At 38.8% G+C, this 18332-nt stretch overlaps 1 protein-coding gene across 2 annotated transcripts in view; it reads left to right on the top strand.

Annotated features, from left to right (window-relative positions):
- The window catches only part of NSF (N-ethylmaleimide sensitive factor, vesicle fusing ATPase), a 144043-nt gene that overhangs the window by 25469 nt on the left and 100242 nt on the right, over positions 1-18332 (top strand). For both annotated transcript variants that reach the window (XM_045888722.1, XM_064583410.1), the window contains exons 3-7: positions 610-709; positions 3937-3976; positions 12549-12715; positions 15757-15864; positions 16338-16413. In XM_045888722.1, coding sequence (XP_045744678.1) covers positions 610-709; positions 3937-3976; positions 12549-12715; positions 15757-15864; positions 16338-16413 — 491 coding nt within the window. The remainder of the gene's footprint in view (positions 1-609; positions 710-3936; positions 3977-12548; positions 12716-15756; positions 15865-16337; positions 16414-18332) is intronic.

Here is an 18332-nt window from a genome sequence, read left to right as displayed (position 1 = left end):
ATGAATTAGCACAAAATGCTTTGAAATAATAAATATTGATATCTATATGAAAGCTGATGTGTTTTGTGACAGTTTTTTATTTTTACCATCTTTTTATTTTTATAGATTGTTACTGTTTCAACTATTGTGAGAGCCTACAGAGATTTAATGAATAGTCCTAAAACTAACTTTTTTTGGACTGTTATATCCTGGTTCTTCTATCTTTGGTTCTCCTCCCTTTATTCTATTTAAGGTGTGAAAAATTCCCAGGAGAGGAAATTCATCTAATTTTTACTTAATATCTAGGACTCTAAATCATTGTCTTCAATTTTATGTAAACTGGAAATATAATGGTGTTGCTATTTTGACTGGTATGTACTCTCTTGAACTTGATCCTGATTTTCCTTGATGTGTGGTTGGCCCAAGGTTATGCCTGGAAAACATTTTGAATTGCTTACAGTTTTGAGAAATGAAATTTGTGGTTCTGTTCCTTCAGGACTCTCAAATACTCTGCCATGTTTCCACCTGGTACCCATCAAGCATCAGTTGTTGGAAATGAACACATGCAGTGGAATTGATGTTTTTTATTTCCTTTGACATGGGGCCCTAACTATGTTTCTTGTCTTTCAGGCATGTGATTGTGAGAACCTCTCCCAACCACAGGTACACATTTACATTGAGGACCCATCCGTCAGTGGTTCCAGGGAGCATTGCATTCAGCTTACCTCAGGTAACTTAGATGCTAATTTATTCTCTTCCATTCTTTTTTTTTTTTTTAAAGATTTTATTTATTTATTTGACAGAGAGAGATAGCGAGAGAAGGAACACAAGCAGGGGGAGTGGGAGAGGGAGAAGTAGGCTTCCCGTGGAGCAGGGAGCCCGATGCGGGGCTCTATCCCAGGACCCCGGGATCACGACCTGAGCCAAAGGCAGACGCTTAATGACTGAGCCACCCAGCCGCCCCTGTTCTCTTCCATTCTTGAAAGTCCTAGAAAAATCAATTCATATAAAGCAAACCTCATCCTGGAACTGAATTGATTCATGTGGAAGAAAAACATCTAGGTATTTATATAAGGAATTTAAAGATACGTTCTTTTTTTTCTTAAAGGGAGGTGGGGCAGAGGGAAAGGGAGAGAGAGACTCTTAAGTAGGCTCCACACCCAATGTGGAGCCTGACACAGGGGCTTAATCTCACAACCCTGAGATCCTGACCTGAGCCGAGATCAAGAGTTTGATGCTTAACCGACTGAGCCACCCAGTTTCCCCTAAAGATACATTCTTTTATTTTTTTTTAAAGATTTTATTCATTTTTTTGAGAGAGAGACACAGAGAGCGCATGCATGCACTAGCAAGGGGAAGGGGCAGAGGGAGAGGGAGAAGCAGGCTCCCCACTGAGCAGGGAGCCCAATGCGGGGCTCGATCCCAGGACCGGGGAATCATGACCTGAGCTGAAAGCAGATGCTTAACCGACTGAGCCACCCAAGCACCCCTAAAGATACATTCTTAATTATGGGTTTTACTATGTTTGCCTTTTATTGCCTTGATTTTTTTACTAATTTTTAAAAAAATTCTGCAGTAATATCAGTTAGCTGTCAGATAAAGTCTCAAGTTATTTTAATGTTAACTCATAGGGTAACAGAAAATATATAAAAATAACATTTATAGGGGCTCCTGGGTGGCTCAGTCAGTTGAGTGTCTGCCTTCAGCTCAGGTCATGATCCCAGGATCCTGGGATCAAGTCCTGCATCGAGCTCCCTGCTCAGCGGGGAGCCTGCTTCTCCCTCTCCCTCTGCCTGCTGCTTTCCCTGCCTGTGCTCTCTCTCTCTGTCAAATAAAAAAATAAAATCTTAAAAAATAAATTTATAAAATTGACATCGAATAATAGTGATTTTTTTTAAAGTGCAATGATGTTACGCTAATGAATATGATATGAATAGTTGCTGTCTCAAATTACAATGTAACTTGCTGGGCTTCTTAAGGAGTGGAAGGGTTATGATTACATGTATGACTGTTGGTGGATTCTGTGGCGGGAAAACTGCCTTGCACTGTTGCAGGCACCTAATACATACTTGAGGAGCATTGCAAGTACTAGTCTGTATCCTTTACTCCCTTATCATCTTACTTGTGCTACTTACCCCACAGTCCTCAGCAATGTGATGCAACCCCTACCTTCTGGTATGCTAATGAGCATTGATTTACTCCCCTGGAGGCTGAAGGAAAGAGATCAAACACTCTTTAGGGATCTGTTGAAGGTCTCTTGAAGCCCTCAAAAATTATGGGAGATCTTTACTCACAGTTTCCCTTTTCTCTGTTTGGATGCCTCTTGATTATCAGGAATACTCTTCTAGGTACTCTTGCATGTTTTAATTCTCATTTAATTCTCAAAACAACCCCATATGATAGATACTATTACTGTCATCCTTTGAGTCTGTCTTTGGGATTGAAGTACAGAACCTAACTGTGGCTGCTTTGTGACCCAAAGTCTGGACTTACCCAGCATGCTGCTAAATTTCTCATTGGCCAGAAGTGAGATGGGATATTACAGAAGAGGGCATGAAGGGCAGAGAGGAGGGAGAAGCATCCTGTGCTGAGAGAGCTAGCGGGGAAAGCAGGTGTTACACATATTCACAGTGCAGCCTCTTCACCATCCACCCGCAAATCCGCACTGCTTGATGAGTAGATAAAATGTGGATTTTCAGCCAAAAATTATTTTTCCCACTGTTCTTTGAAGTGTTGTCTGTAGTGACTAATTTTGAATCCATACCAAGCCAGTCCTAAATTCCTGCCTAAACACAGTCTGGCCTGCCTCCGTATATTCTTGCCATTGTAACCAGTCTGGATCTGGGAGAAGCCAAAGTCTAGTTTGTCTGAAAATCCTTTGACTAGTACGAAGAGTAATCAGGACCATCTAATGATTGGAATTGCTGCTTAGGTTTCAAGCTAGATTAGCTGACCAGCTTTAATTTAGTTTTCATGAATTGAGTGTCTTTCTTTTTGAGATATTATAGCAAACAATATAAGTAACCATAGTACATTTAGAACACCGAAATATTATCTGATACTATGAAGGCCTTCAGGAGCAATATAGTGTGCAAAGGAGCATCCTACTCAGTGATACCAGTTCTATTGTACAAAAGCAAGCTTTGTATGTTTTCAGATAGATGTTCAGATATAAATTATAGTATATAAGTATGTTTCCTAGGGATGCCTGAGTGGCTCAGTCAGTTAAGCAGCTGCCTTTGGCTCAGAACATGATCCCAGGTTCCTGGGATCGAGCCCCACATCAGGCTCTCTACTCAGCGGGAGCCTGCTTCTCCCTCTCCCTGCTCCTCCCCCTGCTTGTGCTCTCTCTCTCTGTCAAATAAATAAAATCTCTAAATAAATAAATAAATATGTTTCCTTGGGCCACTGTACAGAGTACCAGAGTGGGTGGCTTAAATTTATTCTCTTGCAGTTTGGGAGTCTAGAAGTCTGAAATCAAGGTGTAAACAGGGTCATGCTCTGTCCGAAGGCCTTAGAGAAAAATCTGCTCATGCTTAGCTTCTGGTGTTGCCAACAACCCTTGATGTTCCTTGATTGGTAGATGTGCCACTTCAGTCTCTGCCAACATCATCACATGACTTTCTCCCCCTGTGTCTGTCTGTCTCTTTTCTTCTTGTAAGGACACTGGGGTCATACTGGCTTATGCCTACCCTAATTTGATAATGACCTCATCTTACCTTGATTGCATCTGCAAAGACCCTATTTCCAGATACGGTTGTATTCCCATGTGCCAGGGGCTAAGACTTCAACATATCTTTTTGTGGAACACAGTTCAACACACAACACTAAACCACGTTTTGATCTTTGAATGTGTTCCTGTTACTGAAATTCATAGAAATCCCTCTTTTCCTCATTTCTCTAATTTTGATTGATTTGATTTTAAGTTTCTTTTTTTTTTTTCCTTTTATTTTACAGCGAAAATGGGCTGGACTTTCTATTGGGCAAGAAATAGAAGGTATGTTTTTTAGCTACCTTATGTAGATTTTCTTTATGAGTTTCTTATGATTGTGGATATCTGTAAAATTTTCTATTACTGGTTGTCAGGCCATTAAACATTGATCCTATTTAAGTTACTGGTTAGATATATGAGAATGGAAAAGTAAATAGTTATGGTACTTACCTCTTGACTTGCTATTCTGCCTGAAAATTGCAACCTAATGGGGGAAAGAATATCCACTTATTCATAGCTCTCAGAAAGTGTACAGGGTAAATAAGTACACAGATATTACCACTGGGAGCTCTGTGTGAAAGTGCTAAGATAGAACAGGAGTGAATGAATTGATTGGAGACTGGAAAGTCAGCCAGAGAAATCTTAGGCACTGGAGTTTTGAGCATGATTATGAAGTAGGGGGAAAGCATTACATAGTGGAGATAAGGAAGAAAGACTCTTAAGATGAGAAATAATATCAATAAAAGGCATTCATATGGGAGCAAGCAAATCATAGGCAGTGCTCAGGAAGTATGTTTGTGTGATTGAAAGGATTTATCTGAATGAGTCTATTAAATGATGAGAGTATGCAGTTCGTGGAGGGCCTAAAAGTATATAGTGGAAATTTTGGATTTTATTCAAAGACAGTTGAAAGCTCCTGAGAATTTCTGAATGAGCCCATCAAAATCCTAACTTTAAAAAAGATTCTGGGCGCCTGGGTGGCTCAGTCGTTGAGCGTCTGCCTTCGGCTCAGGTCATGATCCCGGGGTCCTGGGATCGAGCCCCGCATCGCGCTCCCTGCTCGTCAGGAAGCCTGCTTCTCCCTCTCCCACTCCCCCTGCTTGTGTTCCTGCTCTCGCTTTCTCTCTCTCTGTCAAATAAATAAATAAAATCTTAAAAAAAAAAAAAAAAAAGATTCTGATGTCAGTGTGGAGGATAGTGAAAGGGGAGAATTCAGGAGTTAAGGAAAATAGCTTGGAGATCATTTGACTTGCCTAGACTTAAGTTGAATAGGACTTTGTGAAATTATGGCTATGCAAAAATTTTTCTAAAAGTCTAAGGTATATTGGGGGCGCCTTGGTGGCTCAGTTGGTTAAGTGTCTGACTCTTGGTTTTGGCTCAGGTCATGATCTCTGGGTCATGAGATCGAGCCCCGCCTTGGGCTCTGCTCTCAGTGTGGAGTTTGCTTGAGATTCTCTTTCTTCCTCTGCCCCTCCCACTTGGGCTCTCTCTCTCTCTCAAATAAATAAATCTTAAAAAAAAAAAAGTCTAAGTTATGTTGAAGAGAAATAATTGGTATTACTTGGTGATTCCATTTTATTGTATACTGAGATATGTTTTCTTCTGTGTTTGTTTGGAAAGATAAATTAGATTTAAGTTAAGGAAAGGGTAGCAGTATTTAAGCAAATGGTATACTTTTTTTAAAATTTTTATTTTGAAGATTTATTTATTTTTAGAAAAAGCACATGCGTGCATGCAAGCAGGGGAGGGGCAGAGGGAGAGGGAGAGAGAAAAGCCTCAAGCAGACTCCCCACTGAGTGGGAGCCTGATGTGGGGCTCAATCTCATGACCCTGAGATCATGACCTTAGCCAAAACCAAATGTCCAGTGCTTAACCAACTGAGCCACCAGGCACTCCAAATGTGCTTTTTTTAATGAAGTGTGTATCAAGTCACCATAGTTGGGAAGGGCGTGGAAAGCAGCTTCTGACTTCAGGAGGAAAAAAAGACTAAGCTACTTGTGGATAATAAGCCAAGAAGCTAATAAGCAAAAACTGGCATTGTCTCTTAGGCACTGTGGCAAATTGAGAAAATGGGGTATGAATCTTCTTGTCAGATAGTTTCCAGTCAACTTCATGGGTACAGCAGGAGAAGGAAAGAAGAAGCAAGTATAATTAAGTCAGGTTTTTTTCTGCTTGCTTTTCTTTTTTAAAAGTATTTTAAAGATTTATTTGAGAGAGTGTGCATGAATGGGGGGAGGGACAAAGGGAGAGAATCTTCAAGCGGACTCCCCTATGAGCTCAGAGCCCGACCCGGGGCTCAATGCCATGACCCTGAGATCATGACCTAAGCTGAAATCAAGAGTTGGATGCTCAATCGACTGAACCACCCAGGCGCCTCTTTCTGCTTGCTTTTAAAACCTAAAAAATTTCATATTTATGAAAAGTTTGCAAAAATAAGAGAATCCCTATATTACTACTTTTACCCAGATTCACCAATTATATATTTAAAATTCATTCTCTCTCTACACACATGCCTGCATACACACATTTTTTTTCTGAACCACTTGAGATTAAGTTGCAGAAATCATTCCTCTTTACATCTAATACTTCATTATGTATTTCCTGAGAACAAAGATGCGCTCTTACAGTAATTGAATTCAGGAAATGAAACATTAATATAATTAAACACTGAAACTTTAATCTGTAGTCCATAATTCAGTTTTGATAATTGTCCCAGTTATTTCCTTTACAGCCTTTTCCCCCTTCAGTATAGGATCCAGTTCAGGACCGTGTATTGTACTTAGCTGTCATTTAATCTTCAGCTTTTTTGTTTTCCTTTGATGACGGTGATCTTTTTGAAGAAAACATTTATAAGATGGGGAGTTGTTTGGTCAAAGTGTCAGTTATAAGTTCTGGAGGTCAAATGTACAGCATGGTGACTATTGTTAACAATACTGTATTGTATACCTAAACTTTGAGAAGAGGGTAGATCTCAAGCATTTTCATCTCACATGTGCACACATGCACACACACACACAGAAAGAATGTGCACTGAGAAGGAGGTATATTCTCTGTTATCAGGGTGTAGTGTTTGCTGTATATCCAGAAGCTCTGCTTTACTGATTATGCCGCTTAGAACTTCTATATTCTTACTTATTGTTGGCCCCTTGCCCTGTTTTGTACTGAGAGTGGTGTGTTAAAATCTTAGTGTTTTTCTGTCTATTTTTCCTTGCATTTCATGTAGTTTCTATTTTACATAGTAGTTTCTCTATTATCTGCTATGTAGATATTCATAACTTATATTTTTAATGTGAATTGTGGCTACTAGCATCATGAAGTGTCCTTCTTTATCTTGTTTAATATGTTGTAAATTATACTTTGATGTCAGGATCACAAACCTTGCTTTCTTATTGTTTTTAATTTGCCCAGTATTTCTTTGCCCATCTCTTTACTTTTAGCCTTTCTTAATCTCTGTGTTTTAGATGTGTCTGTGGCATACAATATAGAGTTGGGGTTTGCTTTATGAGCCAATTTGAAATCTTCTAATAGGTTTATTGGGCCCATTCACGTTATTGATATGACTGATATATTTGATCTCAGTTCTGTTATTTTACATTTTAGTTGTGTTTCTCTTTTTGGCATGTTGTCTTCGCTACTTTTGAATTTTTATTTTGGTATTTGGAGTGTTTATATTTTTGTTTTAATGATTACTTCTGCATTTATATGTCTCATAGCCCCCTTAGCCCCCTCCTTTTTATTTTCTTACTTGACCTTTTCATAAACTGTTCTGTCAGTTTTTTTTTTTTTTAAGATTTTATTTATTTATTTGACACAGAGAGAGCGAGAGCAGGAACACAAGCAGGGGGAGGGGGAGAGGGAGAAGCAGGCTTCCTGCTGAGCAGGGAGCCCAATGTGGGGCTCGATCCCAGGACCCTGGGATCATGACCTGAGCCGAAGGCAGATGCTTAACGACTGAGCCACCCAGGTGCCCCAGTTCTGTCAGTTCTAAGTGATATCCTTTGACTTTAATCTGTTGCCTATATGACATTTCATGATCATTTTCTATTTCCCCTTCTCCTTCTACTTTTTTCTTTGTTCTTTTTTTTAAAGATGTTTTTTTTTAAAAGATTTTATTTGTTTATTATAGAGAGAGAGCATGAGCCGGGGGAGGGGCAGAGGGAGAGAGAATTTCAAGCAGACTCTGCACTGAGCGTGGAGCCCGACCCGGGTTCGATCTCACAACCCTGAGATCATGACCTGAGCCAAAATCAAGAGTCAGATGCTTAACCAACTGAGCCACCCAGGTGCCCCCTCTTTGTTCTTTAAAAAAAAATTTTTTAGGGTGCCTGGGTGGCTCAGATGGTTAAGCATCTGCCTTCGGCTCAGGTCATGATCCCAGGGTCCTGGGATCGAGTCCCGCATCGGGCTCTCTGCTCAGCGGGGAGCCTGCCTCTCTCTCTCTGTCTCTTATGAATAAATAAATAAAATCTTTAAAAAAATAAAAATAAAAAAAATTAAAAATTAAAAAAAATTTTATCTTATTTTTGTTATCTGGTTGTTTTCCTCTTCTTTCACTGCCTCTTACTAAATATTAATTTGAATCTACTCTCCTGTGGGCACTTTGTAATTTATTATTCACTCTGAAATAGTTTTTATCTTTTTCTTCAGTTTCCTTCCTGACTTTCATAAACTCTAATTGCATTCTTTTGTCTATTTGTGTTCTTACATTTTAATCTTCTGACTATAGATGTTTTGTTATATCTCTACATACTTGTTTGAGGATATTTAATTCAGTTTAAAGTGTTATATATATATTTTTCTAGTTCATGGTTGATTTTTTGGGGGGAAGACACTTTATCAGCTGAAATGCTGTGGTATTTTGATAAACGTTTTGTTTTCTTTTTATAGGACATTTGTTGAGTTATTTTTTTCAATTTTTGTGGGGTTTTTTTTTAGAAGGAACTTAAATATTGGGGTTATCTTTAGGTGGCTTTTTTTTTTTTCCTTTGTGGAAATAGGATGAGGGCTAAAATTTTCTGATTGGGGGTGAAAATAAAGGAAATTACTTTAGATATGGGTAGTTGGTGGAGAGAGTTGCATAATTAGTGCTTTCCATACTTGCCTGGGAGAAACACCTGGAGAGTTTGTTTAAAAAAAAAAAAAAAAAAAAGATTCCCAGGCCCTTTCCTTGAGAAGTCTGATTCATGAATCTGTGTTTTTAACACTCACTGTTAAGTGATTCCTCAGCCACATTTTGGGAAACACTGACATAAGTGATTCCCTTAACTCTAACCCCCTCACCTGAAGCCTGGTGAGAAGCTGAGACAAGGAAGGAGTTCAGCACCAGAGTGAAGTAGGTTAGTGCATGAAATCAGGGTTCCTTATTTACAGACATTGGCAGAAATAAAAATGTATGCTTATTAAATCTAGTGAGAAAATAGGTGTGTTTGTAGTGTAGGTTTCTTCTTCAAACTTATTTTTCTAAATATTAAGAGTGCCTAAATTTAACCTTTAATGTAGGTAAATTCTATTGTGAAAAGGTATGAAAATTCAAGATTATAAATCTTAATGAGTTGAGAAATGTGTTTTGTGACTTAAATTATGTTTAAAGCATTCTTCTGCTACCAGAAATGGTTGTCTTGATTGTAAAGTCAGTTCTTTAAAAGGTAAATCAAACAGGGGCACTTGCTGGCTCAATTAGTAGAGCATGTGACTCTTGATCTTGGGCTTGTGGATTTGAGCCCCATGTTGGGTGTAGAGATTACTTTAAAAAAATAAACATTTTTTTTTTAAGTGAATCAAACAGACTTAATGAGCAAAATTATAAAACTAAGTGATTAGGTGGGACTAAGGTAGATTTAGCTTGTGGCAAGGAAGAGTTTGGGGGCCTGAGTGATGTGGATGATGTGGCCATAAAGGAAGAAAGCTGATTCAGTGTAAGTAGCAATGTGGGCACAGATAGGATAGGATGTGTGGTATGAAGGGGAGTGCTAATTCAAAGATTCTGAAACAGGAGTCCTGTCTGTAAGGTGAGAATTTTTTTAGTCAAGTCAGTGAGTGTGAAGGAATCTTCTAGAAGAATCATTTGCATATTTAAGTGTTATGGACTGATGTCCAATTAACACCGGTTGACCATTATAGTGTATACCTTTTTTTTTTTTTTAAGATTTTATTTATTCATCAGAGAGAGAGAGACAGAGAGAGAGCACAAGCAAGGAGAGAGGCAGAGGAGAAGAGGGAGAGGGAGAGGGAGAAGCAGACTCCCCGCCCAGCTGGGAGCCCGATGCGGGGCTCGATCCCAGGACCCTGGGATCATGACCTGAGCCGAAGGCAGACACTTAACCATCTGAGCCACCCAGGTGCCCCGTGTATGCCTTTCATTGTAATGTCTTTTTATTCAAAGCACTGCCTATACCATTCTTTGCTTATAAAAATAATTTTTATTAGTCTTTGGCATTAAATTTCTATTAATCATAAAATAAGAAAACATTCTCAACCTTATAGCCCTTCTTTGCTCCTGTATGAAACCTTCAGGGCCTCTGTCCCTTTGGGACTGACAGTGGTGCTGACCATGGTCCTGCCTGTGGTACTGTCCATGGTACTGACTACAGGATTTGTAATTGTAACAGCTTGGTCTTTTCTGTTAGGAAAACTGACCTTAAATTAAAGCACATTTGAATACTATAGTCAGTAGTAATGACACTTTAATACATGTATTCAAGTTTCTTAATATATAGATGACACACACATGTATATACACACATAGGTGTATGTGTATATGTGAATACACACATGCATAAATACACATGACATTATAGAATTGGTTTTGAGTCTTTAATGCACAGAATGGTATCATACTATAAATCTTTCTGCAGCACAGTTTTTTACTCAATGTTATATTTTAATAGCCCATCCATCTTTTATACATTTAAATTATACACATTTTATACATCTAAATTACACATATACATACAATATAATTTATAATTATACAATTAAATATACATCAAGTTTTTTTTTTTTAAGATTTTATTTATTCGAGAGAGAGAGTGAGAGAGAGAAAGAGCACTAGAGGGGGAAGCGGGAGAGGGAGAAGCAGACTCCCTGCTGAGCAGGTAGCCCGATGCGGGACTCGATCCAGGGACTCCAGGATCATGACCTGAGCCGAAGGCAGTCGCTTAACCAACTGAGCCACCCAGGCACCCAATATACATCAAGTTTTAATTTTAATTGCTGTACAGTATTCCACATTCTGAATATGCCACATTTTACTCATCATTCCCCTCCTGATCAGTGTTTTTTCAATGTTCGACTGTTATAAATAATGCTGCAAGGAACCTCTCTATAGATCTCTTGTTAGATAAATGTTTAGGAGTCTTTTTGGTACAAACACCTGGAAATGGAATTGCTGAACCAACTTACTCATTTTTATATTAATACTTCATTCTGTACTTATCTTCACTATATGAGGAAACAATTAGGCTCTCTTGCTTATGAAAATTACTTAATGTGTAACCTATACTTTCTGGAAAATGTTAAGAAAGAACAAAACACCCAGAAGTGGAGGCAGGAAAGTCTTTTGAAACTTTCAGCTGAGATTTGAAGTTATTCTTTGATCTTCAGTGAATTTTCTATTGAAAACGTTTATCTTTATGTGTGTCCCCCTTTACAATGGCAAACCAAAATATTAAAATATGATTATACAAGCAATTTCATTCAGAGAATTTATAGACAATCTTCATACATAACTCAACTGGCTAGACTATAAGAAACAAGTTTAGAACAGAATTTAGGGTATGGAAGAAACGTAAAGGTTTATGTAGTTCCATCTTGTTTTACAGATGTGACAAAGGCACAGAGAGCTAGATGATTTACTTAGATTCTTATACTTAACTAACAATTTTTTTTAAAGATTTTATTTATTTATTTGAGAGAGAGAGACGAAGATAGTGACAGAGAGCATGAGTGAGTGCAAGTGAGCACAAGCCAGGAGGAGAGGGAGAAGCAAGCTCCCCAGAGTATGGAGCCCAATGTGGTGCTGGATCCCAGGACTCTGGGATCATGACCTGAGCCGAAGGCAGCTGCTTAACTGACTGAGCCACCCAGGTGCCCCCTAACAGAATCTTTTGAGACACAGACTCCAACTCCGAAGTTCCTTTGTCTTGCCTCCTTTGTTACTAGCATGGAGATTTGGTTTTTTGCTGTTACATGCTGTTCATATAAAGATGAGTTAAAAACATAGTCCTTGCCTTCTTTTACATGTTGTACATGGAGTACCCACTCTTGAGAGTACTTACTCCCTGGCTATAGTAGGTGCTCAGTAAATATTTTTGGAGTATTAAAAAAGAAATGTCAAACTCTAAGTTGCTCTGGAGCAAACCCACCTAGTAAATTTTGTCTCTCAAGCTTTTTTTTTTTTTTTGTCCTACACACACTACCTTGCAGGGCAGAAGAGTCCACATACTTCTCACGTTAGCTCTTGCTGGTGTCAAACGAAAATCTTGTTTGAAAGCAGCATGCTATGCCAACTCCACTGGCACTTCCTAGGCTGTCATTTTGTCCTCTGTGAAATGAGAAGGAGGAAGATGTAGAGACCGTGTGGGAAGGGTTGTGATTTCCCATAAGAGTCAGGTGAGGGGTAAAAGTAGAGGGAGAGTGCTGTTCAATATATCCTAATTAATTCACAGGGGAGCAAAATCTCCAGTGGTTTTATTATGTTCTTTAATTTGTGCCTGTGTGTCCCTCCAGTGATGGCCATGGAAAGCCCCCTTTTGGTCAAGTTCTGTTAGGCTTCATTTATGTGAAACTTTTAGTTACTTGAAATGCAGCAAGTATTTGGTGTCCTTGAGATTTTAAAAATGCTTCTTTTTTCCCCTAGTATCCTTATATACATTTGACAAGGCCAAACAGTGCATTGGCACAATGACCATCGAGATTGATTTCCTGCAGAAAAAGAGCATTGACTCCAACCCTTATGATACTGACAAGATGGCAGCAGAATTCATTCAGCAGTTCAACAACCAGGCATTCTCAGTGGGACAGCAGGTGGTTTTGAATTTTCTTTCATTCCTCCCACTTAATGGGCATTCCAGTGTCTGTAGTTGTCCAAAATTAATTCTACTTTTTAGAAATTGCAAGGAGCTTCACATATGGACTGATATATCCAGTTGAATGATAAAAAGTGATGGGAGATGTGTTTACTGAACCTCTGAGTCCAGTCACAAAAATTCTAAAGTAGCTTTTAGGTTACAGTGTCATATTTAATTACAGCAGCTCTTTCCTCTGTAAATTTGGGAAGAGTGCAAACTTATATGTCTCAGATTTCTTACTTTTCTTGTTGTGGGACATTTGTTTTGTCTGTGGATGGCTTTCTCATTTACTGATATATTTCTGTAGAAAAGTAATTCTTTTTTTTTTTTTTTTTTTTGTAAAGATTTTATTTATTTATTTGACAGAGAGAGACACATTGAGAGAGGAGCACAGGCAGGGGGAGTAGAGGGGGGAGAGGCAGGCTTCCCGCCGAGCGGGGAGCCCGATGCGGGGCTCGATCCCAGGACCCTGGGACCATGACCTGAGCCGAAGGCAGACGCTTAACGACTGAGCCACCCAGGCGCCCCTAGAAAAGTAATTCTTAACTCTTTTGGTTATAAACTAACTTGAGAATCTTAAGACAAATATGTATATAAATTTGCAGGTTTTTCATGGAACATCTGAAGCCCGGATTTTCTATCCTTAAAAGTGATATTGCTGATCTTGCCTTTTTTTAGACTTCAGTTAATACATTGTTAACCTCCTACAAAGAAATTCTGTTCTTTTAAAATTTTACCTAAAAAGCTGTATGAGTTCATAAATTGCTGCTTGTTTGAACGCAGAAACAATCACTGCTCTTTTAACCTCACCATTATATTTGTCTCCCATTTTTGTGACTTTCCTTAATTATTCCTAATTCCTTCCTCCTGTCATTCATAGCTCCATAGTGGTAGTTCTCAAAGTGTGGTCCAGAGACTTCTGGGGGTCCCTGTGGCTCTTTCAGGGGGTTTGTGAAGTCAGACTTATTTTCATAGTGATACCAAGATGTTATGTCTCTTTTTTCTCTTATTCCTTCATGAATGTACAGTGGAGTTTTGCAGACTTTGTGATGTGTGCTAGCTCATCAGCACCCTGACTGTTAAAGCAGACGTGAGGGTCCAGCTTTCTTCCATTAAGCAAGACATTAAGGAGATTTGCAAAAAAAGTGACAGTGCCACAGTTCCCACTTACGTTTTTTATTTTGGGAATTGGCGGGGTTTTTTAATAAATTAAAAATATGTCATTTATGTTCACACATAGTGAATTTATTGTCATTTTTATATTAATAAATACATTTTTAAGTTTCTTGTTCTAATTTTTACTATAGTGAATACCAGTGGATATAATCCATTTAAACAAAGGCTCTTCAGGGATTCTCAAAAATTTTTAGGCATATAAAGGGATCCTGAGACCAAAAAGTTTGTGAGTCGCTGCTTAGGGCATTCTGATAGTGACTTACCTAGATTGTCCTTGCAGGCTCTCATCTGGGGCAGTGTGTGGAACAGTCAGGGAGAGAAGTGGTAGAAAGAACTAGCTCTTGGAATAAAGGAGTGTCACTTCTTTGAATTCTCTCATCTAAGTGAAATGGCATAAATCTGGAAGAACAAGACCAGGGATCTGGATAATCCATACATTATAATCAAGCTTTCACAAGTGAAACTGAATCACTGATAGACAGAAAAAGGTTATAGTGCATTTATTATTTATTTTTAAGAGTGTTAGAATTAGAGTGAACCTCAGAGGTTTTTTTTTCCCCCTCAGAGGTTATCTTGTCTAACTTCCTCATTTTGCAAATGAGTAATTTTTAAATTCAGAGAAGGTAAATGACGTGCCCATGGCTACACAGCCAGGGCCATAGCTGAGACAAGAACCCATTAGTTAATTGAACAGTTAATTAATTAAACAAATATTTACTGGATAACCTAGTATGTTTCAGCTACTATTTTAGTCCCAGCAGATCAGCAGTGAACAAAATACACACATTTCCTATTCTTACAGAGCTTACTCTCTAGTTGGGGAAGATAGAAACAAAGCAAGAACTGCCATGCACTGTTAAGTACTTTGATGTAAGTAAAATGAAATGGTGTACTAGAGACCCAGCATGGTACTGCTTGAGATTAGAGGGTCCGGGGAGGCTCCCCAAGATGACAGTCCTCTGATCATTTGGTGACCCCCTGTCCATTGCTTTTTGAGCTGTGCTGTATTCCCTTTGGATCCCGACACTTTTTGATGAATAATTATGCTCAAATTGCTTACCTAAATGTCACTGTTTTTACCTTTTCCTTTAGCATTACTACTTTAATAGAAGATGCTTTGGTATTTGTAATCATTTAAAACCCAGTAGCATGCAGATGTCTATAAGCCCATGAGAGAAAAATCCTCCATAATACAGAGAAGAAATAAATATCTTACCCCAAATCACTGTTCTTTGTATTGATTCCCATTTGTAGAGTTCAGTAGTGGCAGGACTGGCAGTCAGCTTCGCCTGCTGTAGTTACAGTTATACCCCAGGAGGCAGAAGAGGGCCTAGGCTGTAGTAGGCACTCAGTAAACACTTGGTGAATGAGTGAGCATTCAAAAGCTGTCTGTGCACTTGTATGGCAGGGATTTGTATTGGTGGTGGAAAGGCATGAATCTTCAAGTTGTGGACCCAGGACCCCAGCTCGAGTCCTCGCACTCTCGTTTACTATGACTCTGGCTTCCATTGCTTAGGCCCTCCCTGGGTCTCAGCTCCCTTACTAGTAAGACTGAGGAAGACTATCTGTTTCCGAGAGAGTTCATGAGCATTAAGTATAGGACCTCCTGTAGTGTTTGTTTGGCACATGAAGATGCTCAATAAATGTTAGTTCCCTTTTCCTCTCATTGCCTGTGTGAGTAGTTTGCCTGTGGAGCAGAGTTGAGAGGGATATACAGGAGAAAGCTGCCTTCCCTGCATTTGGAAAACACTGGTGATGATGTGAGAATCCAGCCATTATATCAGGAAGTGATTTTTCTCCTCTTATCTCTTTTCTACATAGCTTGTGTTTAGCTTCAACGAAAAGCTTTTTGGTTTGCTGGTAAAGGACATCGAAGCCATGGATCCTAGCATCCTGAAGGGAGAGCCTGCGACAGGTAAAAGACAGAAGGTATGTTTTATTTCTAATAGTCGCTGTGGTGTGAGTTGTGCAGATTAATATAACATTCCTAGCCATTCTCTTGTTCAGTGTTTTCTTTCATATTATGTACTCTTTCTTTTAAGGTAGTAGGGAGAAAACATTGCTTTTATAGCTAATGCTGTTATCAAATAGCATAAATTACACTTATTTGCAGACTTAATAGTAATTTGAAATTTGTATGTGTACTTGTAATCCTGGTTGAATGCAATGATATTTATTGCACACAAATAATAACAGTAAGTCAGGCATTATCAAAAGATACATGCATTGAAATTAAATAGAAATAGTAGAAGGTAGGACAAAAATAAATGTAACTTAGATGATAGTTTGGAAGATTTGCTTTGCTTGAAGAGACCTTAATTCCCCCTTCATTTTTGGCCTTGCTTTGGGAAGTCCAGAAGTTCACTATTAGGCTAACTACTAATTATTGTCTTTCTATACAGATTGAAGTAGGACTGGTTGTTGGAAACAGTCAAGTTGCATTTGAAAAAGCAGAAAATTCATCACTTAATCTTATTGGTAAGATTTGCATTTTTAGAAAAGTCTGAATGAAGTGGGACTATCTCTGTTATTGTATGTGACTCAACTACCGTGATTTTCAAATCTGGCAGGAGAATAAGGGCACCTCTGTTGAGAAGGCTTATCACATAATCACACAGTATTTCATCACCATCCGATGTGCTGATACAGAGAAAAAGTTTAGGGCACCTGGTGGCTCAGTCAGTTAATCGTTTGCCTTCAGCTCAGGTCATGATCCCTGGGCCCTGGGACTGAGCCCCACATCGGGCTCCCTGCTCAGCAGGGTGCCTGCTTCTCCCTCTCCCTCTGCCTGCTGCTCCCCCTGCTTGTGCTGTCTCTCTCTCTGTCAAATAAATAAATAAATAAAAATGTTTAAAGAAAAAAGAAAAATTTAACAGGGCGCCTGGTAGGTGGCTCAGTCGTTAAGCGTCTGCCTTCGTCTCAGGTCATGATCCCAGGGTCCTTGGATCGGGCCCCGCATCGGGCTCTCTGCTCAGCGGGAAGCCTGCTTCTCCCTCTCTCACTCTGCCTGATTGTGTTCCCTCTCTCGCTATCTTTCTCTCTGTCAAATAAATAAAATCTTAAAAAAGTCTAAAACCTTCACTAGATCATCATTGTCCGATAGAATGTGGGCCATGTGTAATTTTTAATTTCATAATGGTGACACTGATCAGGAAAAAATATAGAATAAAATTGATGTTTAAACTTTTTTTATAAGGATTTTATTTATTTGAGAGAGGAAGTGAGCGAGAGAGCACATGAACAGGGACAGAGGGAGAGAGAGAAGCAGACTCGCCTGCTGAGCAGGGAGCCCGATGCGGAACTTGATCCCAGGACCCTCGGATTATGACCTGAGCTAAAGGCAGATGCTTAGCTGAAGGCAGACCCTTAGCCGACTGAGCCACCCGGTCGCCCCTAATTTTTAAACTTTTAATTTTGAGATAAGTTCAGGCTTATGGAAGATTTGCAAAAATAGTTCAGAGAGGTCCTGTATGTTTCACCAACTTCCTTGGTGTTATATCCCAAATAATCATAGTACAGTTACCCAAACTAAGTTAACATGGTTACATTGCTACTAACTAAACTACAGATTTTATTTGTGTTTCACTAATTTTTTCATTATGTCCTTTCTGTTCTAGGGTGTGATTCACAATCTCACACTGCATTTAGTTGTTTAGTTTCCGTAGTCTTCTCTGGTCTCTGGCAGTTCCTCAGGCTTCCACTATCTTTATACGCCTTGGTGCATAACGTGTCTGTATGCACGTTGGGAGCTGGTCAGTTATTTGTAGACTGCCCCTCACTTGGTGGTGTTTTAAGTGTGATATTAACATCACTTCTATTAGTGATTGAGTTAAATGGTGAATGTGTAGGTAAAGAAAGTTCCCAACAGATTCATAGCTCAGTCCTACTCTTTTATGTTAGATAATGCAGATTGGACTCTAAGAAAAGTAACTCACCAGAATGATGATGCCATTAACTGTATAGTAATTCTGTTTTGGGGTGATTTTCACTCTGCCGATGTCTTTCCCAGTAGAACGTAGAGGATTTTCATTGGTTGCATACCATTATTTCCAAGGTTATTTACCTTCAAATATGTGACCTTTTTTCTTGATCCATAAATTATCATTTCCTCCTTACTGTTTTTTCTTAATTTTACAATAACATATTTGTTTCATAAAATACAGAAACATTCACTCAAAAACAACTCACACACACTAAAATTTTAAAATTTGATTCTGTTTTCATAATGTTTTATAATTTGTTTGTTGCCTAACATATTTCAAACCTCTTAATACACCTCATCAATGTAAGTTTTAATGACTATATATGTTGTTATGGATGTAGGTTTTATCAGAATCTCCTGTTACTGATCCAATACATTTCTGAAGTGATTTCTTTGTATTTTATACACCTTTCAT

This window comes from Mirounga angustirostris, unplaced genomic scaffold (assembly GCF_029215605.1).
Source record: "Mirounga angustirostris isolate CCGP_5_RB_7025 unplaced genomic scaffold, mMirAng1.0.hap1 SCAF_17, whole genome shotgun sequence".
In the NCBI taxonomy this organism is placed as follows: domain Eukaryota; kingdom Metazoa; phylum Chordata; class Mammalia; order Carnivora; family Phocidae; genus Mirounga; species Mirounga angustirostris.
The sequence above is the reverse complement of the archived record's forward strand: the minus strand, read 5'-3'. Positions and strand labels throughout refer to the sequence as shown.